Below are 21,552 nucleotides of genomic sequence, written 5' to 3'. Positions count from 1 at the left end.
AAAGGAGCCCACCAAATTTACACCTCAGCCCCAGAATTTCCACAATTTGAACTCTCTGTCTCTTTCTAAAATTTATCTATTTGCATGTGTGCAGCATGGTCTCACTGCTGCAAATGAATACCTGAGGCCCATCCAGCGTAATGTGAGTGGCTGGGGCTACAGGCTTTGCGAGCAAGTGCCTTTAAGTGCAGAATCTTTCCCCTAGCCCTGAGCTCTCTTTTATGATGGTCAGGAATTTCCTCCTAAAATTGAACAAATCTGTTCAGAGAAGCAAAGCCAACCTTGTCAAGTTTTATCAGAAAGCTGCCTGTAGACCAGCCTGGCTGTGAGAGGGTGCACGTGTATGGGAAAGCAGGCGGGAACAGCCACCCTGCACAAAAGCGTGCTGCCAGACAAGTATCACACTGTTGTTTTTTTTTTTTTTTTTTCTTTCTTTTTTCTCACTCTAGCCCAGGCTGACCTGGAATTCACTATGTAATCTCAGGGTGGCCTCAAACTCACAGCGATCCTCCTACCTCCACCTCCCCAGTGCTGGGATTAAAGGTGGGCACCACCATGCCTGGCTTATCATACTATTTTTGCTAACTGCGGGGACTAAGTCAAAATATTTTGGATAGTACCCTCAACCAGGAAGGAGATGGGGATGCTATCATAGCCACCTTGCAGCTGGCCCAAGAGACTGGACCAGAGGAAGGAGAGATGTAAGAAATGAGGCAGGGAGCCTACCATGGTGGCTGTGCTTCTCTGCACAAAGACTGGCTGGAAAGAGCAGAGCTGGGTCAATGGGAAGGGGTCATAATGTGCGAAGGAAGAGTGATGAGGAACTGAGGGCAAGGCTGATGACCTGCTGAGAAAATGACTTTGGGACTACAGACCTCTATGTTTGGTAGCCTGCTCACACCTGACTGCAGTTTTTATAGTCCTTGTATCTCGAGGATGAAGGGCTTTCCCTCTCTGGCACAGGTCTATTTAATTTTGGGGTATAAAGGAAGGGAGTCTCAGTCCTCTACCTTGTTCCTCTCCCTTCCCTTCCTGGGACATTTATGAGAGACCTTGGGACCTTGTAAAAAAACAGAAAGTAAAATATGACAGGATCTAACTTCCTATAATTCAAAGAAGTTTCTACCTGGAAACTAATCCTTTGTTATAGAAGCAAATTTGCAAATAGTTGTTGACCACTAATGGAATATTCATTTTGCTTCTTCAAATGAACAGAATCATAAGCATAGCAACTGAAATGAAAACAAATAACTTGGACACACAGTGAGAAGTTAAATAATCAATTAATCATGACCTAATTTAAACATCCACATCAATAATAAAACCCCAGCACGTTATGGACTGCCAGCTCTGTTCCAGGCCCTGTTGCAGATTGGGCTTCTGAGAGGTTCACATTCTCATGGGGAGATGAGCATTACAGAAATAATTACAAGGTTGTGTGTGAGTCTGGCAGGCACAGATCTCTGGGATAGCACAAAGGTAAGAGCCACCTCCTTTTCTTACAGGAACTAGGAGATGTGAGAGGATTTGTTTTGGTGTTCACAGAGGTAAGGGACCTCCTGGGTTAGGTCAAGGGAGAAGATGGAATACGTGTGTTTTTATCTGTCTGTCTGTACATGTGCACATAAGTGTAGGCGCCAGAGGACAACCTTGGATGTCATCCTAAGGAATGCCATCTACCCCTTTTTGAGACAGGGTCTCTTTGCTCTGAAGCTCAACAATTAGTCTAGAGTGGCTTTCCAGCAAGCTCCAGGGATCCTCCTGTCTCTGCCCCTCAAGTGCTGGGATTACAGGTATGTGTCACCATGCCCTGCATTTACGTGAGTACTAGGGAGCAAAATCAGATCTTCATGCTTATGAGGCAAGTACTTTCCCCCTTGAGCAACCTCCCAGGCCCCAAAAGATGAAGCTTTAGGGAAAGGCTTGGAGCAAGGCCATGTGGGGCTGCAGTGAGACTGTTCATTAGGAGACTGGCACAATGTACTTGAGTGATTTCATGGCCTGCACCAAGGCCATGGGAGAAGAAATGAGGAGGAGGGCTGGGCAGTGTTTTGAGTGGGATGTGGGTCAGGTTCTGGATGAACAGCAATGCCATTTGCTGAGGTGGGAGATAAGAACTGGTTGTTAGTGTATGACAGGGAGTGTATGTTCACCCTGTGCTCTAGGTGTCTGGAGAACACAGGATACCTGCTAGAGGTAATTTGGGAGGAATGGCTGAATTGTGGGGCTCAAAGGGGCTTAAGGAACTTCTCAGGGCACTCAAAGCCAAGGGTGCTGAGGGTATTTGCTGGCTGGGAAGCTTCTCTAGTCCAGCATGAATTGGCATTAAATGACTATCTTATGCCTATAAAGCCAGCACTCTGCAAATGTAGACATATGGGTAACCATATTCCCAGAGCTGGTCCTAGAGTGATGTCCAAACCTCTCTGTTATAGCTCACTATAAGCCATCATGGGACTTGACTGGGAATCTGGTTTAAACAGCTTTGCAGGCTTTGTATTAAATAAGTTCATACATATTTGCACAAGTGGAAGGAAAACAAAGGTAGCTTTTAAGACTGGAAAGCAAGTAATTATATACTGTGTGCAGATCAATCACTTAAAGGAAAACTGAAGTGGGCCCTGAAGTTCTGAAACCCATGTCTCAGTGGAGAGCACTTGAGAAGGCCTGGTCTGGATTTGGTTCATAGCATTGGCAGCTTAGATCCAGGGTTAGTAGCCAGCAGCTCTGGATTCTAGCACTAGTCCAGTTACCCAGCTAGAAGGGAGAGCTGCCTATAGCCAGAAGCCAAGGTGTGGCTGCTGGTTTTGGAGTAGGCATGAGCTACCCTTTCCAGCACAGCCAAGCTGGTTTCCTTGTCAGCTGATGGTTATGATTCAATTCACTGAACACAGATTTGTACACATCTAGTGATTAGATGCATGGACCAGTTCTACGAGTGTGTGTGTGTGTGTGTAAGTGTGTTGTCGTCGTCATGTCTGGAGACTCCTCCCAAGGAAGAAGTCATGACACTGTGCTGTAGCTACAGGTGCCCAGGCCCTTCTGAGGAGGACCCTACTTCCTCACCCTTTCTATAGTCATGGAATTCCATTCCCAGCCCCCAAGGAGAGAAACAAGAATCCTTAGCTTGTTTGCCTAGTCTTCTCATACTTGCTGGGGGAGGAGGGGCCTTTTGGGAGACCTGGGAGGGGAAAGGAGTGGGCATGCCCTGTCCTCCCTTCCAGCCTCTTCCCAGACCCATGGCTCCTCCTTGTTATGCTTTGGAACACTCTGCCCCAGGCTGTGGGAGTAACTCAGCCCTTTACATTTTTTTTAAAATTTTTTTGTTTATTTTTATTTATTTATTTGAGAGGGACAGACACACACAAAGAGTGAAAGAGGCAGAGAGACAGAGAGAATGGGTGCGCCAGGGCCTCCAGCCACTGCAAACAAACTCCAGACACGTGTGCCCCCTTGTGCATCTGGCTAGCGTGGGTCCTGGGGAATCAAGCCTCGAACCGGGGTCCTTAGGCTTCACAGGCAAGTGCTTAACTGCTAAGCCATCTCTCTAGCCCACTCCTTTACATTTTGAAGCAATGTTTTAGAAACCATTTGGCCTCAGGTCTCTTCCTTTCTTTCCAGCCCTCCCTCCTTTTTTCCCTTCTTCCTTCTCTTCTTTCTCTCCCTTCTTTCCTTACATCCATTCATCCATCTATCTATCCATCTTCCTTTGCTCCCTCCCTTTTGTAAAAAGTCTCCTTTTAGCTTAGCTTTTCCCTTGCCTTCCCTTCTTTTCCCTTCTTTTTTTATTTATTTATTTATTTATTTATTTATTTATTTGAGAGCGACAGACACAGAGAGAAAGACAGATGGAGGAAGAGAGAGAGAATGGGCGCGCCAGGGCTTCCAGCCTCTGCAAACGAACTCCAGATGCGTGCGCCCCCTTGTGCATCTGGCTAACGTGGGTCCTGGGGAACCGAGCCTCGAACCGGGGTCCTTAGGCTTCACAGGCAAGCGCTTAACCGCTAAGCCATCTCTCCAGCCCTCCCTTCTTATTTTTATGTATATATTTTATTTGAGATAGGATCTCATGTTCCCCAGACTGGCCTCAAATTAGCCTGTAGTAGAGGATGACCTTGAGCTCTCGATCATCCTGCCTCTACCTCCCAAGTGCTGAGATTACAGGCATGTAACACCATGCCTAGCTTTAGTCTTTAAAAGCTGGCATTTTTCCTCTGACCACTTGGGAACTTCCAGCTGTGGGTGAGCCAGGGGAGGTCCCCCTAGCCCTTATTCTCCACATGGGTTCTTTATCCCCTCCAGCTCCCCACATGACAGGGGCTCCTTGAACTTTCTTTTCTCTCTTTTCTTTATGAGATTTTTTTCCAGGCCCTCCATGTAGATCTCAAGCCACGTGGGTGCCTTTCCTTGGCTCTGTACTTCCCTCAATAAGTATAATAATTTAATTAAAAAGCTGGCATTTTAATTGCATTTGACAGTCTCTTTGACCATATTTGTCACTTGATTTTAAAGTTGAGAGAGGAGAAAAATACTTAAAAACTTCTCTAAACCTAAATATTTTCTCTATCTAAAGGTAGGCTAGGCATTCTTAAGCTGTTTGATACTGTATTTAAACTCTTCAAAGAAACACAATACAGACACCAAGGCCAACTGAAAATCTACTTATTTTGTTTATCTCAAGCTTTTGATGGCAGGACACATGCCTGTTTTAGCAAACAAAGGATTATGTAGGATGGTCTTGAGCCATGAAAAGTTGGACTGTTTGGGCTCCTCATAACACTTTGGGTTCACCTCTCTCATGGGCTGTCCATCTGTGGGTGTGTCTCCATCATCAGTCCTACAAGGGTGGAGACTGGCTGCTTACTGATTTTACATATGACATGTAGAAGAGGTACAGACTCAAATGGAGGCAGGGTCTCAACCTTAAGGGGAAACTCTCCTGAGGTAGAGGGCAAGACGGTACCTTTTCTCCTGAGCAGTGAACAAACACTCTTACCTTGACATTAAGCTCCGTTCTTGCCAGTCTCTCCCACTCCCACTGCAGAATTATCTGGGGGCTCTGCTGAGACCTTCCTGCTGTCACCTTGTAGAATGTCCCCTGGCTATGCATGGGTATCAGTGTTGCAAGGTGAAGAGGTTAATGTAACCATCTCAGTAGTTCTCATCTCCACTGGCTAGCTAACTGAACTTTTTGTTTGTTTTGCTTTGTTTTACTTACTTTTGAGACAGGGTCTCACTGTGTAGCCCAGATTGGCCTCAAACTTGCTATATAGCCCAGGCTGCTTTTGAACTTATGATTCTCTTGTTTCAGTTCCATGAGTACTAGGATTATAGGAGGCTCCACTGAGTCCAACTTCAGCTGTCTTCTTACAGAATGAAATCCACATATAAAGCTGTGGTAAGGATTTTTATAGGATTAGTGTGCATGATCTAGTTAGGTGGATTAATTCAAACTGCTGAAGTGAGTCAGGTTGTCTTGTGTTCTCAGGTTTATAACATGGACCTGAGCAGGTCTTTGAGCTCCAACTTTGGGGTTATAAAAGGGTAATGGCAGAGATGACACAAGATATTTTGGGGTTTGTTTTTGTTTTCCAAGAAGAGAATTTATATCACTAGGGCTACATGAGCAGCCTTGGTAAACCATAGATGAAAAGTTAAAATTTGTTATATATCTAGACAAAAAATCTTACTAGTATGTTATTTTATTTTATTATTACTGATATTTTCAGGGGGAGAGGGGATGACAAAGTTGTATATATCCCAGGCTAGCCTCAAACTTAGTATATAGCCTCAGATGACCTTGAACTTCTCAGCTGCCTGCCTGTACAACACAGGGTTTATGTAGTGCTGAGGGTTCAACACAAGTCCTCCTGCATGCTAGGCAAACACCCTAACTGAACTACATACTGTGTTAAATTTAGGACTTTACTAATCCCTTAAAATGGGGCTAAAGGTGGTATGCATGTCAGGTTCAAATTATTTAAGGAACAATAACAAGTAACCAACAATACAGTCAAGAGTATGGCAAACATTTTCAAACTGGAACTCAAAGGTCTTTAGAAAGAAGAAGCAATCCCTCATGCTTGCCAGTAGTAGGAGCTCTACATATGGTGGGCCAATGGCCCATCAAAGCAGGCTGTGTGGAAGGCCCAGGGACAACCAACTTACCATGTGGGGCAAAGCTAGAAAGAGTTAATAGAAAGGAGTCTGAGGCTTTCTGGCCCATTCACCCCCTTCCCACCCCCCCCACCCCCCCCGCCACAGCTAATCTGTCACCTAATGAAGAAGAGGCCGGCACAAGTGAGCTAGCTGGCAGTTCACTTACAGCAAACTGATTAAGAATGTTCAACCAACAGCAGACTGTAGACCTTTCCAGAGAAAATAAATAGAGTGTAGACTGTATGCAAATGTGTTTGTCACTTTGACAGCACGTCTCAATTAAGGCATCTCGCGGCTGTGGGTAGGCTCTGTGGCTGCAGCTGGAAGGGAGAGCCCGCTGCTGCATGGCTGATACTAGGGGCTTGACCTTAATCCGCATGCATGCATTAAAAACCCTGCCTTCCTGCACACTTGCATAATGCTGGCAGCCACGTGAGGGAAGTGACAAACGGGGGAAAAAAGCCACTTTCATCCTCTCCAGTTTGCAGACCTGTGAAGGCACAGACAGCTCTTATTTCAACAGAGTTTGGGGTGGCTTTTTAATTGTTTATCCCCTACCCGTGTGTGCGCACATACTCTCATTCTGCATTTAGCTGGGGACGACATGAAAGCATCTCTCTATTTCTTGCTGGAACGGAAAGAAGGTCTTTCTCCATTTCAAATAGGGCCTCCTTTTTTTGTGTTTTGAAAATGGAATGTTTAACACCATGAAATCCCTCTCCCCCACCCCCTCTTTCTCTGTAATGGGCTCCAAACTCCAGCTATGGGCTCCTTTCATGGGCAGGTTTGCATGTGCAGGAATGAGGACAAAGGAAAGCAGGAAGCTGACTCTGGAATGCCATGCTGACGACAACCAGGGCTGTGCTTTCAGCAACACAGCCAGGAACTGGGGTGCAGACTGCTCCAGAGGGGCCTGAGCAGTGGAGGAGGCAGCTCTATAGGAGTGAGGACAACAGTGCATTTTGAAGAGAATTATTAACCAAATGAGCACCGCCCCATTCATGTTTCTTTCTTGTACTATGTTTCAATTCCTAGGATGTCCCTTTTAAGTGTAAAATCAGAAAAAGGTGATTTCCCCAATTAAAGATGTATGAACATATCTGAAAAGACAGATTTTTATGTTTTGACCAATTCATACCTTAAAATAATTATCCACAGCAACAGCTGCATTACTCCTTTTTATTTCTAATAGCTTGATGCCTAATACATGCTGGACACTGGATCCATGTCTCAGAAAACAAGGAATGTTTTCAGTGTAGGACTCAGGGTCCTTTATGTGGCAAAACAGTAATCACATTTAAGTACTGTAAAGACTAGTTTAGTCATGCTTCATCTAATAAATGGATAAAGAATCAGGTAATTTAAGCTCGGTGGTAGAGTGCTTACCTAACTTGTGTTAGACCCTTAGTTAGACCTCAGCACTAGGAAAAAAAAGATTTAACCTTGCAAATTCTTGTTAACAGAGCTATTTCTCATAAACCAAAAAAAAAAAAAACTAAAAAAAACCCTAAAAACAAAACAAACAAAAAACCCTCAACACCCCCAAACCCAAGGCAATAGAAATATGCACCCACGCATTCATGCACACACACACACAGACGTACTTTTATATAATCAAAGGAGTTGATTAAAGAGGAAGGAAGGGCATACAGGCTTTTTAACAAAAAAGATAACCACAGGTAGAGAACTGATAAAAATTTTAGTTTCTATGCAGACTGCAATGTGTTACTTAAGGGAAAAAATAAAGTGAATAGACAATTTTTCAAAGGTTCAGGCCCTTGCAAGGAGTTGGCTAAAGAATCGGAATTCTAGAACCACAGCAAAGGTGTTCACTCTGAGAAGCACAACTCCCAATATTGATTTTCAGGAAGTACATTAATAAAATATTCCTAATTATTTTTTTTTGTAAGACTTCCCTTGTTGCCTTTTATTTGAAGGTGCAAAGAGGGGCCTGCGATGCTAAAGTGTTCTAATGAGATGCTTAGCTAACAGGCAACTTAAGCGCAGTGCCTGGGAGTGGGGGAGGAGGCAGCTGCATTTAATGACACCATTCAGTAGTGGAGCTACTGATGACCAACACCATGCTGCCTCCCCTAAATTTCTAAAATTTCACCTTCAAAACACGTTTTCATCAAATAAACACTTGACGAGGTGAAAACCATGGAGTTGCTTTTTCAAGGAGAGCTAGAATGAAAAACAGTTGGCTGCAGCCTCTGCTGCAACAAAACCAAACCGCCAAAGCAAGAAAAATCAAACAGGCACATACCTGCCCAAAGTGGACCGTGATGGGCCTCCGGTCTTCTCGCAGTCTGGGGTCCTTGGCCTCCACCACTGGGGATGGCACAGCCTTTGGCAGGGGCTCTTCTGCAGAGGGGGCACAGCCATTCTCGGAGATGTCCTGCAGGGAGGAAGATGAACTGGGGTTGGCTCTGGGACCCTGGTCCAATGCCCTCTAACCCCCACCCCTCCAGCCAAGAGGCTTGCTAAGGAACTTCCTCCAGGCTATTCCAATCATCTCTTCCTTGGAGAGGTAGAAAAAAATGGAAGCTAACTTGGCTTTGATTTTGAAGGACTAGAGAAACCAAAATCACCCACATTAAATGGAAAGCATAGCATACTTCAGAGTGATGAAAAAAATCTTCATCCTACAGTCTTCCATGACTTTTTCATTTTTACATATTTTTAGTGCAGACATTTAAAAATTACTTGCAATCACAGCTCTTGCATAATTTTATATCTTGTTTTTTAAGCATCACCATGGTGCTACCTCATCATTATAATAATAATTTTAATGGATGCATAATATTTCATTGAGCAGACATCTAATGATTTAATAAATCATTCTACTACTATTAGGGATTTATTTCTATGCTTTTCCTTTCTAAATACCATAATAAATATCACAGTTTTCCTTTCTTTTGTATTATTGCTTCTACTGAAGTCCCTAGGAATGAAATTACTAGTTAAAAGACATAAACATTCTTAAGGCTTTTTATTCATTGTACCAAATTGCTTTCCAATTTACACCAACTACCCACTGTGGATGTGTTATCAGTTTCACAGTACTCGTTAGCCTTATCATTTTAAAAATGTATTGCTAGTTTAATAGGTGAAAAATTAGACCTCATTGTTGTTCTAATTTGCATTACTTTGGATATTTGTGAATATGGACATTTTTTTCCTGCATTTTCTTACTAATGTTGTTCCCAAATGTGAACATGATGTGTTCATGTCTCCCTTAGTCTCTTAGTCTTTCTGGAAGGGAGTAAGGGAATCCAATTCTGTGTTAGGACTCCCTAACATTTAGAAAACCAAATATATGTATGTTTAAAAAAATTATTTATGTGTGTGAGAGAGACAGAGAAAGAGAAAGAGAGAGGGAGAGAATAAATGAGAAAAATGGTGTGCCACGGCCTCTTGACTGCTGCATATAAACTCCAGATGCATGTACAATTCTGTGCACTTCGCTTTACATGGGTACTGGGGAATTGAACCCAGGCTGTAGGATTTGCAAGCAAGTGCTTTTAAGTGCTTCTCCATCTCCTCAGCCCCAAATAAATATCTCTAAAATTAGAAATTTACATTTCATTTGTACTTCTGATGTATGAAGTCAAATTATAAGGGAAAGAAAAACTCACATGTGCACTGACAGCTGAGCATAGCACGTGGGTTATTTGGAACATGGATGCAGCCCACTTGGGCAATAAGCATCATGTGTTTTATTTATGTCAAGTAAGTGCTTAAATCTTCACTAGAAATATGCAGAGGATAAATATGTTAACAAGTGACAATGAAATTATCATTTATTTTACCAATTCCAATAGATGGAATTAAATAATACTTCAAATTCTTTTCATTGTTAAAATAAATGTACATTCTGTATACTCATTACATTCTCACAGAAAGTCTTGATTATTGGCCACTGTTTTTATTATTTTGTTATTTTTAGTTATTTATTTGAGAGCAACGAAGAAAGGCAGAGAGAGAGAGAGAGAGAGAGAGAGAGAGAGAGAGAGAGAGAGAGGGAAAGAAAGAAAGAGAGAGAGAGAGAGAGAGAGAGAGAATGGGTGTGCCAGGGCCTCCAGCCTCTGCAAACGAACTCCAGACACGTGCATCCCCATGTGCATGTGGGTCTTGGGGAAATCGAGCCTCGAACCATGGTTCTTAGGCTTCACAGGCAAGTGCTTAACCACTAAGCCATCTCTCCAGCCCTGGCCACACTTTTTAATATTTCAATTTTATTTATTTATTTGAGAGAGGGGGGGACAGAAATAGGCAGGTAGAGTGACAGAGAAAGAATGGGCATGCCAGGGCCTCCAGCCACTGCAAATGAACTCCAGATGCATGTAGCCCCCTTATGCATCTGGCTTACGTGGGTCCTGGGGAGTCAAACCTGGGTCCTTTGGCTTTATAGGCAAGTGCCTTAACTGCTAAGCCATCTTTCCAGCCCTGGATACTCTTCTAAAAATATTTTTTTAATTATTTTTGTGTGTGAGAGAGAAGATGTAGACAGAAAGAGTGAATATGGATGTGCCAGGCCTTCCTGTCACTGCAAATGAGTTCCGGATACATGTACCACTCAGTGCATCTGGCTTTATGTGAGTACTGGGAAATCAAATCTGGACTATCAGGCTCTGTAAACAAGTACCTTTAACAGCTAAGCCATCTCCCCAGGCCTTGGCCACTCTTTCTCAAATGAACAGCAAGAATGGTGGGATATGGGGCAAGTGGCTGCTTATTGAATAATTGTGTATTGAGTAAGACACAGATATAACATCTTGGCACCTCAGTTTCCCCATCTGTAAAACACAGATATGGAAACTATGAGGATTAAAGGAAAACAGGTAATGTAACATAAGTGACTAGGACATTATTAGTTACTCAAATTATTAAAATGACACAGATATCCTACAGATATGTATGCATATGTGTATATCACATCCAACTGCCTTGTCTCCTAGCCTCCTTTCCTAAGCCATCAGCTGCCTAGAGGCCAGCCCTGAGGAGTCTCTCTGTTTGGGTAGTGACAGAGGGAGGTGATGACCTCTTGGATTTACAGAGAGGGCTTGGATCACGTGGTACACGTTGGATAGGCCAGTCTCATCCAGGCTAAGGCTGGGTGATGAAAGGGGCTGCCGACAGCCAATTAGAAATGGCTTGTTTGGAAAGGGGTTGCCCTAAGGTGCTTGGGTCAAGTGGAACAAAGCAGGGGAGGGGCTTCTTCTGGGCCAGAAAGCAATGAAAGGGCAAAAGGGGCATTTTGGATCCAGGTGGGGGTACCTGAGGGATTAACACAGAGGTTGAGTAAGGCTAACCAGTAACAAATTCACTTTTGGTTCTGGAAAACTGTGCACATGTATATGTTTGGCTGAAAAACAGAAATGTGAGGTAGTATGGCTAAGAAATTATAGTAACTGAAAAACTATGATTAAAGCTATGTGACAGTTTGGGAGGAATGTATTTAAGCTTTATGTAAAAAAATGATTTCTTCTAGTTTTGTGTTTACTATTAACTAGCTACCTAATCATTCTAATTCACTTAACCTCTATAACTGTTTCTTCATTTCTATAATGGGAAGATTCCCAGCTGCTTGGTACATTTCAAAGGTATAGGGAGGGTGGGTTAAATGAGATGAGATATGAGAAGGCTTTGAAAAGTGTACCAGCAACATGCAAACTAAAGAGAGAATCCTTGACCACTGCAAAGGACAGATAATTCCCTATGTGGAGTACTTGCCTTTGGTGGGCACTTTTCCAGATTCTGGAAATCATCCTCATACTCAGGTCCCACAATGATCACAAGGTACATAGGATTATCCCCTTTTTTAGGTCAGGACACAGGATTGACAGAGGGCCCACCCAAGGCCACAAAGCTAGGAAGGGAGGAAGCTACAGCTATGGACTCCAGATAGTTGAGCCATAATAACCCTTAATAATAGGCCAAGTGAGGCTATCTTAAATGCCACATCCTCAGAAGTCACCTCTTCCTCCTCAGCAGCCTCTCCTGTTAGACTGGCCACAGGCCACCCTGCCCTATACCATCTAGATGTGCAGCCCTCAAGACTGGGAGTTCCTTGGGGCCTGAGTTCTCGAATCTAGCACAGGTTCTCCAGAATTATCGGTAAAGCTTAATTGAACATCTGGAAGGTAAATGTACCTAGGGGTCAAAAAGCCGCATTTTTTTTTTTTAAATCAAATATATTTAATGCTTTAGCATGTGGCCACTTTTACCAAGATATCAAGACAATCTGTATGACATTCAAATTTTTATCAAAACAGGATATTAAAATCTATCCACATGTACAGAGGTATAAATCTGTTCTTTTCAACATTAAGCACAATGATCCTATATAAGATGTTTGTTTATACCCAGAATAGCATATTAAAAATTCAAATGCATTGCCCTCTGTATAATTCCATTCAAATGACATATAAATTGCTGCTCATGAGGTTCTCCATTTTACTTACTTAGAATAATACTATTAAAAATTTTGATACTGTCATACATTTCACCTTTTTTCCCCAGTTGTATTTTTTGGTTTTATGTACAACAAAGTTATCTTACTTTTTGATGCCTACACTTAAAGGGTAGAAAACCAAAATAATCGTGTTTTATAAATGCAGTAAAAATTTCATGCATTCTCATAATGTCATGTCAGTAACTGACTATATACTAAGCCAACCATAACAATGTAGTACATGAAAAAGCCACATTTTATTTACTCAGGAGATCCAGAGATGCAAAAGACTTTTGTAAAAGTCTCATGGCTCACCTCCCCACCAGTTTTAGCTTCTTCACTAGTTCCTCCACCTGGGGAAGAACAACTGCTTCTGCCCAGGATATCACAGGGGCAGAGGAGGAGGAGATAAGACTAAGAAAGAAAAAGTTCACATTCTCTGCTATATCTACTAGCAGAGCTCTTGCATGTAGATGAACATCAATACTAGCAACTTTGGATTCTCTGATTAAAGGAACGGATGTTGCTGTCAGCCAATGACTTGGCATATGGTACCTTAACCCTTCTGATGGGAGCGAAAACAGGAAATTTACATGGAAAAAACCGAAAGGGGCACATACACTTTGGCCCACTAATTCCATTTCTAGAAAATTTTCCTAATGAAAGAGTAAGAATTGTTGCAATGTCTTCCCTATAAGGATATTTTCCTGGAAAAACCTGGAACTAACTGAGGTATCCACCAGCAGGAGTGGTTAAATAATTTATATTTGCCCATTAGATAAAATTTATGTAGCCACTTAAAATGATGACATATAGAGATTAACATTTAGTGGCATGAGACACATTCATGGATATTATGAGAAAATGCGGGCAACAAAATGAGATTATTTTCCTTTTGCTTCTCTGATTTGTTGAATTTTCCCCAATGAACATGCATTTTGTTTGCAAACAGGGAAAAAAAAAATTGACCTTCTAAATATTATTCTTAAAAAGCATAACAAGGGGCTGCTGGGAGGGGTGAGCCAACTCTTCCTGAAGGAGGACGACACTGGAAAGAGCTGCAGATCAGAGGCCCCTGCAGGGAGGCAAATTCTTCCCAGGAGCCTCCAGGCTCACAGTGTGTGTGGGGGTGGGGGCTCCACCAGGTCCCATCTAAAGGAGGCAGAAGAGAATTCTATACATGTCACCTTCCTAGTGCCTTTCCTGGAATCAAAAATCCTGACAGTTAACCTGTACCTCTCTATGGAGAAGATGAGTTCAGAATACCATACATCTTCCTTGGGGGAGGAGAGTCTGAGCACAGGCAGGGACAGGAAGCCAGGGACTGGAGACAAAGAAGACCATGCATGCTCCTCTCTGGAGGAGCAGGCTCCTTGAGAGGTGCCAAGCAAAGCTAAACATTCTGGCCTGGAGTGAAGAGCACGGCTTGAGAAGTGAAGAAGGGCTAGCACATCAGCTCTCCCTACTAGGCAAGGAGTCTGAGGCCTACAAAGTTGGAAAGGTCTCAACCAAGGGAGTAGTTCAACCAGAGCTGTGCTGTACAGAGGCTCTTTTGGAGGTCAGGGGTGATTTAAAGGGACAGTAAGTCCATGCCAGCCATGTCTTCCAGCATGTACACATGGCTGATTGGGCAGATTGGATATTTTTGGTGTGGGGCATAAGCAAATGGACAGAACGTAAACTCTCACTCATGGCGTGGCTACTAAGCAATGTTATGAGGACATATCTTTAATCCTTATGACAATCCCCTAGTTTATGGAGAAGAAAACCCAGAGAGGTTTCCTCACTGAGGGTCACATAGTTAATATCTTACATAATCAGCTCATTGTCCCAAAGCCCAAATACTACACTGCCACAAAGGGGAGGTTAAAGGTCCCAGGGGGTCTGAGGCCAAGGGCTTCCCATCTCTAGTGAGAGAACTATTCGTACTGTGTCTTTTTTGTAGCCTACTTCCTACAACAGCAAATGTAAATTAAAATATGAATATTAGTATCAAACTAGTAGCCAAAATTGGAGTCTCTGTGATGGAGGCTTTAGCCTGTTTTAATGTGTCTGAAGACAGGGAGCTGACAGTTGTGTGATAAGGTGTGAAAATGTCTGTTCTGTAAGAGTCTACCTGCTCTCCCTGCCCCTCATGTGCGTGCTCACTCCCTTCAATGCATTGGGAGCGTTTGGCTAGAAACTCAAGCCAACTGTGAATTTGCTCCTTTCAATCATAGAGACTTTTCTAAAGAAGCTTGATTTGTCTTTTAAAGATCAAAGATTTAGAAACTTTCCAAACAGCTACTAAACAGGCCCATTTGGTTAAAGCATTATGATACCAAAGAAATAAAAATTTCAGGGACTCCTTAAAGGGACAAAATGACATCCTTATGTGGATATCATAATGTTCCCTGCAGGAAAACAATGAAGTGTGGGTGGCCACCTGTCGAAAAACAGGGTGTTCTTACACCAGCCTGGCCTAAAGCAGCATTGGCAGAATGCGTTGACTAACATCTGCAGGTCAAGCTGGTGGGGACATGCTCCCAGGAAAGCACTACTGCCTCCCCTAGAAAGCAAGTGCTGGATGGCATCCTTGCCATTTCTTCTTCTTACTAATTCTAAGCAAGTCAGACTTCAAAGGAGGCCAGGTTATAGCAGAATGTGGCCACCTTGCTCCATTTATCCAGAGAAATACATTTTCAATTTTTTTTTTTTTTTTTTGGTTCCCAGGCTGAGGCAGAGCAGGTGTGGAATAAAGCTACACTATAGGCTCCATGAACAATTACTTGCCAATGGTCACACAGATCTCCTGAAAGCTCCTCTTTCAGAGGCTTTGAAAATTGGCAGCACAAATGAACAAGGGATGGAGAAGGGGCCCTGCTCAGTCATATTAGAGATGGACCCTCCACACACAGTGCCGACCTCTCCACAGGTCGCCCCCACATTTTCTATTTGCAATTCAAACCCAAGGCAAGAGCAAAGAGGGCAGGATTGGGTTCTTGATTATATGTATGAGGTCACTATTGCTATGCACAGTTAGAGGAGGCCAGGTGGCAACCCAGTGCATTTGAAAATTGGGTCTTTGTTGGGAATTGCCTCCATTTCATAGCAGAAGCCAAATTTGCAATGTCTGTATTAGTCATATCGGGGAAGCCACATAGATTCCATATAAAGGGGAGGGGGCAGATGATGGAAGGGTTGGGGAAAAAAAGCTAAGGAAATATTTTCCACTGCAGTGGAGAGAGGTCAGGGGAAGCCAAATCCTAAATTAGCTCAAGAAAAAGAGCTGGATAGTGCCTGAGACCTAGGGTCTGCATGTACTGAACAAGGCTAGAGTTTCAATTACAAAACAGCTCTTCCAAGAACAACTGCAAAATATCAAGTCTGTGGAAACCTGTAAGACTGAAGGGGGGAAAAGTGAAAATTGAAAAGGGTGCACTAATAGATCTGTCAACAGTCCAATGGTGACAAGACACATTTCTATAAAATGCCTTCACCGGTTGTGTCACCTGAAATGTACTGACACCCTCTATAGAACATTATCTCCTGAAGCTATTCTTGAAAAGCCTGGCAGGGGAAGAGAAGAGGAGGGGAAAATAATCAGCTATAGGTTCTATCAAGGGAGTGAAGGAGATGGCGTGGAAGGAACGCCATCCAGGGTGTTTACAGGAGCCTTTGGGTAAACACGTTAAAAAGCTAGACTTTGCTGGCTGTGGCAGAAAGAATGTGTGTCATGGAGAGGGCCTCTCTGAAGGACAGAGATGCTTGCTCATCTGAGAAGGAAAGTAAAGTGATGTCTCTGGCTTCATGGTCAGCAGAGGAGCAATGTGACCCATGAGGCCATCTGTCTGGCACCTAAGGAGGGACCCTGTCTCTGCTTATTTCAGATGACATTCTAACCAACAACAACCTACCATCTAGACACCAAGGAGGGAAATTTATTTGCCCACTCCTGGCCACTCTGTTTTGGCAATCTAATTTAACTGCATGTGACCAGAACAGGAGATAGAAAAGATAGACTAACAACTCAGAAGCCATCCAAGAATTGCACCTGCAATGTGTGGCAGGGTGCAACACTGCAGGCATAGGCTCTGTGGATTGCGTTACATTGCAAGACAAGAATCTCAGCTGTTAAGAATTCACTGTCAGCTGAAACTAGCAACTTAAATGCTTAGTCAGAGCAAATTATTTTCCAATTAAAAGAAATATATCAATTCCTTCGACCCATTTCAAGTTAATGACAGGTCCTTTCTAAAGACTTCACAAAAGTGAGACTGCTCTTAATTTTTTAAAACAAAACTGCCAAGATAGGTAAAAGCCTATGACTATGGCATGTTTAGGGGTGTGGGAAAAAGGAAGTAAAGGATACCAGGCATCTTTTGCAATATAAAACACTTGCTTTGGGAAGGCAGTGTGAAGTATGGAGTAGTAAGTGCTCTGATGCAGGAAGTCAATAGACCTGGTATCCAATCCTGCCTCTGCCAGGCTTATGCAGTGTGGCCTTGGGCAATTATTTCACCTGTGATCCACAGTCTCTTTTCTCATGAAGTGAGACTAATCCCACAGGGTTGTTGTAAGGATTAAATGTGAACATTCCTAGCCTAAACTATCCTTAAAAATACTCAATAGAGTGGCAGGGATAGTATCAGTAATCATGTTGCAACGGCATCGTGAAGCTGGGCTTGGTAACCTTGCTGTACTCTCTAGGGGCTCAGGTTGGAGGAATCTCAGTCAGGATGATTCATATAGTATTTCTGATAGGCCAGATAAGCAAGCCTCCATTTCCCAGCATAGCATTTCAAACAACTCAAGTGCACATCTTCCTCTTGCTTATCTTTTATAAGCAAATGCTTTAACCACTGAGCAACCGGCTCAGCCTGCCCATCCTTTGTGAGTGTGTGTGCACGGGGACCACGTGAGTGCTGGATCCAGGGTGGCTTTCATAGGGCATACTTCTTAGTTTGGGTTATCATCAGCCCTGGGGCAGAGAGTGGGTGCATAAAGAGGATGGTGCTGAGGTGAAGGTGCTGAGCCCATTTCTTTGGACACCTGTGAACCCCAGGCCTGGTGGGGCGAGGCGAGGATAGACCAACAGTGGCAACTCTGAACTTGCTTGCCTTTGTGGGTTTAAGCCAGAGTCTTAATGTTATTTGAAGACAGTTTTTTGTCTGTGAATATTTATAACAGTGTGAAAACTCCCGGACAGCTGGTAATGCATTTTGAAGTGTGCTAACAACACTGTATCAAACAGCCCTCTATTGATCACATCCTACTTTTTTGTGGCCACGCATTTCATACACGGTGCTTATACATTTTGAATAAGAACTTCAAGTACCTTTTGCTTCAAGCGGTTTTTCACCTCTTTTATTCCCATTTTTGCATGATCTTTTGCCTGCATGAAAAATTAATTTAAGTTAAGATTCTCTTTCTGTTTCCAGCAGGGTCTACGCTTGATTTCAGTCCATTGCGAATCACCTTCTCTGATTACTAGAAAAAGGAAGGAAAAATGGGATCGTCAAGTTGAAAACATAATGGCTATGAAAACAAATACAACAGTAAAAGGTTAAAAAAATCTCTTAAAGGGGCTGCAGAGATTTTTTTCTTTCCCTTTTCCTTCCCAAACCCTTTTTCTGCTGTCTGTAACTATCTCAGCAGTCTGGAGACAGCTATTGGTAAGAGAACAGCAGTGTTCTGGGCCACAAGATTCAGAATATCATTCTGTTTGACCACAGCAGGGCCTTAGGGCAAATTTCCTGGCCAGGTTAAAGATCCAAAAGAGTGACTTCAGATGTCTACTGTCTGTTTTCTATGTCTCAAATTGGTGGGCACCTTGTCTTTTATGTCTGTTTAGACTTGCAAGTCTCTGTTGGCAGCCACCTAGCCTATTACAATAAGAGTTTAAGCACAGGAAGGACTACCAACTACAAATGAAAACCAAATCAAACCAAACCACCCCACTTCAGTGGCTCAGGGTCGAATCATCAATCAAGAGAAATCACAAGAACAAATACTTGAGGCTTGTAAGAGATGGAGCACCGGGAGCTGACAGGATCTTTTACTTTCACTGTGTCGTGGGCACGGATCTCACAAAAACGTACTTCCTATGGCAGTGATGAGAGAGAAGATGAAGAATTTGGGAGAGAAATTCAGGGGTATTCCCAACACTCATACAGACCTGGCTACAAAACGTCAACACTAAGTAATCCTCAGATCATAGAATGGCTAGGAAGAAGCATAGAACCCTGGCAGTTAGGGAACAGCACACTAAAGGGTCAGGGTGTGTTAAGGGATAATGTTTGGATCCTGAGACCAGAATGGGTACTTACAAACTTGTAGACCGTCTTCATGGCTGGGTTAGCTTTTGTTTTTACAGTATTGAGAATTGCTCCACTTCCTTTCTGTAATAAAAATGTCAATCAGCAATGTGGGCTGAAGAAGAGTAGTCCAGCAATGCCAACAAAGAGTGCTTCTCTTGCATCAAGTCAGGCAACTTTTCCAGGGAGTGTGATGTGAAGACAGAATGAGGCCCAGGTGTTACTGGTCCAGGCCGGTTAGGGTTATGGAAGAACTGCACTAGGTGTGTGCATGCATGTGTGTATGTACATGAGGGGACCAGGGAATGAGCTATGTGATAAGTAGCTGAGGGGAGCTCAAGTGTTCTGTTCAGTACCTGGCCTTGTCTAAGGCAGTCTGAAGCAAGGGTTTCCAGATGATTTTTAGTGATTTAAGAAAAGTCTATTTACCATAGGCAGTGTTAAGTTTTGTAACTGTGGATTCCCCAGCTGGTCACCAGTTGGGCCAAAAGTAGAGTCCTGATTAATCAGGACCTTCTAGAAATATGCTTTCCTTGCCTACGCAGTTTCCTTTCCCTACCTGACTTTTCTAGGCAATTTTTTAAAAAAAAATCTCTCTTGGAGGTTGCCTCCCTTAACAACTAAGTCTTAAGAAAGAAAAAGAGGGCTTGAGAGATGGCTTGGTTAAGGCACTTGCCTGCAAAGCCTAAGGACCCATGTTCAATTCCCTAGTACCCACATAAGTCAGAAGCACATAGTGGCACACATCTCTCTCTCTCTAATAAGTAAATATTTTTTTAAAAAGAATGAATGGCCATAAAAGTCAGCCATTGTTGCAATGGAGATCTAGTATACCATGCTTGTTCATGCTTCTCACACAGCATGGGAAGAAGGAGTGGAAGAAGGCTTTCTACTGCTTATGGGGCAGTGAAGTGAGCTGAACAGCACAGACTGCATTTCCAGAGCTGTCTGTGAATCTCACTCCAAATGTGCATGAGGCTCTGGGGGCCCTGAGCCAAGAGAGACCTGGTCTCTGTCTTCAAAGACCCCTAGGTGGCACATCTATGAGCATGTGTAGGGGAGGGATGCCAGGGTAAATCACCACACACAACATGGTGAGAGCTGGAAAGTCTGCACATGGGAAGACAAGAGGATCAGGGAGGGTCTGGCTGGGTGGGGGGGACACAAAACAAAACAAAACAAAATTTGACTTTGGCCATGAAGGACGAGCAGGGGTTGATGTGGGACATAGCAGGATAAGAATATTCTTGGGGCTGGAAACACACATTAAAAAAATGCAAAAGTTAAGAAGCTATGGTGTGCTCTGTGCTCTGGGAGGGGTAAGAGGTTCCTGTTTCATGCACAGGGTATCACAAGGGTGGGAAGACAGGCCAAGAGGCCTGTGCTCTGGAAGGCTTTAATGGGATGCGTCACATGATCTGATTTGTGGTGGCTTGGAAAGTTCATCCAACCCATTTGGATGGAGAATAACCGGAAGTGGTGGGCATATAGCCAAAGAAGAGATAGTAATTATTGGCTTTAACCTTTTGCACAAATTTTGGTAAGTGCTTGAAGTAAAAATTTTAAGCCAGGTGTGGTGGTGCACAGGAGCCAGAGGTAGGAGGATCACCATGAGCTCAAGGCCACTCTGAGACACACAGTGAATTCCAGGTCAGCCTGGGCTAGAGTGAGACCTTACTTTGAAATAAAAGTTTTCTTTTTTGGACTTTTAGTTAAAAACATTGCAATTTGACCTAGAACACATTCAATGTTGTATGACAATAGGAAATTTGCACTCACTCATTTATTCCATGCTGCCTTCCAAAATTACTCAGTACCCTGTTTAAAGGGTCCTTTGGAGTACTGAAACTTCCTTTATCAATCAATCAACAAGTCCTTATTGCTCGCCTCTGATTTGCCAACTGCTGTGTTTGGCCATCCAAGAAGAACAAAGGAAACCTTTCATGGAGGAGCTGCTTACTCTCGGCCAGCAGCAGCCACTTCCAGGGGACCTGCCTTGGCAGCAGTGCTCTTAGCCCCAAAGCAGGAGAGAACACTTACCACATTATGTTCGAGTTGCCTATTTACATGCCTTCATCTCTAACAAGACGGGGAGCTTCCTCAGGACAGGACCTGTTCCCCTCTATATCCCCAGTACCCCACTGTCCACAGCACATAGTAGGACTTCAGTATGCACTCAATTAGAAAATCATAGAAAAATTAGGCAAATGTTTGAATTCTTTAGAGAGGTTCCTAAAGCCCTAAGCACCTGGCTCTCAATTCAATAAGAAATTGTTTACAACAGCAGTGAGGAGAAGAAAAGAATCTCAGGGATGTGTTTTCTATTATCCCAGAAGCCTTTGCTGTGACAGATACTGCAGAACAGCAGGGAAGACATGCTTTTGGCTTCCTTATGATCAAGACAATTGTACTGGCCTTGGAAGAAAATGTTCTAGAGTGACAATACTTCATGTCATGGGCCTGACTGGCCTGAGGAGAAAGAGGAGACCTTGCCTGCATCCTTTATCCTCAGCAAGTGAGGCCTCAGATAGCCTACTCCTATTCTCTGCCAGAAGGATGGCCCAGCTTTAAGATAAAAGCATGTTAACTGAGAGAATAGAGTGCCAGAAGCCTTGAGGCAGCCTTGTGGGTGGCCTGGGA

At 43.3% G+C, this 21,552-nt stretch overlaps 1 protein-coding gene across 7 annotated transcripts in view; it reads right to left on the bottom strand.

Moving 5' to 3' along the window:
• Positions 1–21,552, bottom strand: part of Dennd1a (DENN domain containing 1A) — a 573,141-nt gene that overhangs the window by 42,226 nt on the left and 509,363 nt on the right. For all 7 annotated transcript variants that reach the window (XM_045142267.1, XM_045142266.1, XM_045142262.1 and 4 more), the window contains 3 exons: positions 18,925–18,996; positions 17,934–17,990; positions 8,426–8,557 (listed from right to left, as the gene is read on the bottom strand). In XM_045142267.1, coding sequence (XP_044998202.1) covers positions 8,426–8,557; positions 17,934–17,990; positions 18,925–18,996 — 261 coding nt within the window. The remainder of the gene's footprint in view (positions 1–8,425; positions 8,558–17,933; positions 17,991–18,924; positions 18,997–21,552) is intronic.

Source organism: Jaculus jaculus, chromosome 1, assembly GCF_020740685.1.
Source record: "Jaculus jaculus isolate mJacJac1 chromosome 1, mJacJac1.mat.Y.cur, whole genome shotgun sequence".
Classification (NCBI taxonomy): domain Eukaryota; kingdom Metazoa; phylum Chordata; class Mammalia; order Rodentia; family Dipodidae; genus Jaculus; species Jaculus jaculus.
Note: the sequence above shows the minus strand (reverse complement) of the source record. Positions and strands in the feature narration are given on the sequence as shown.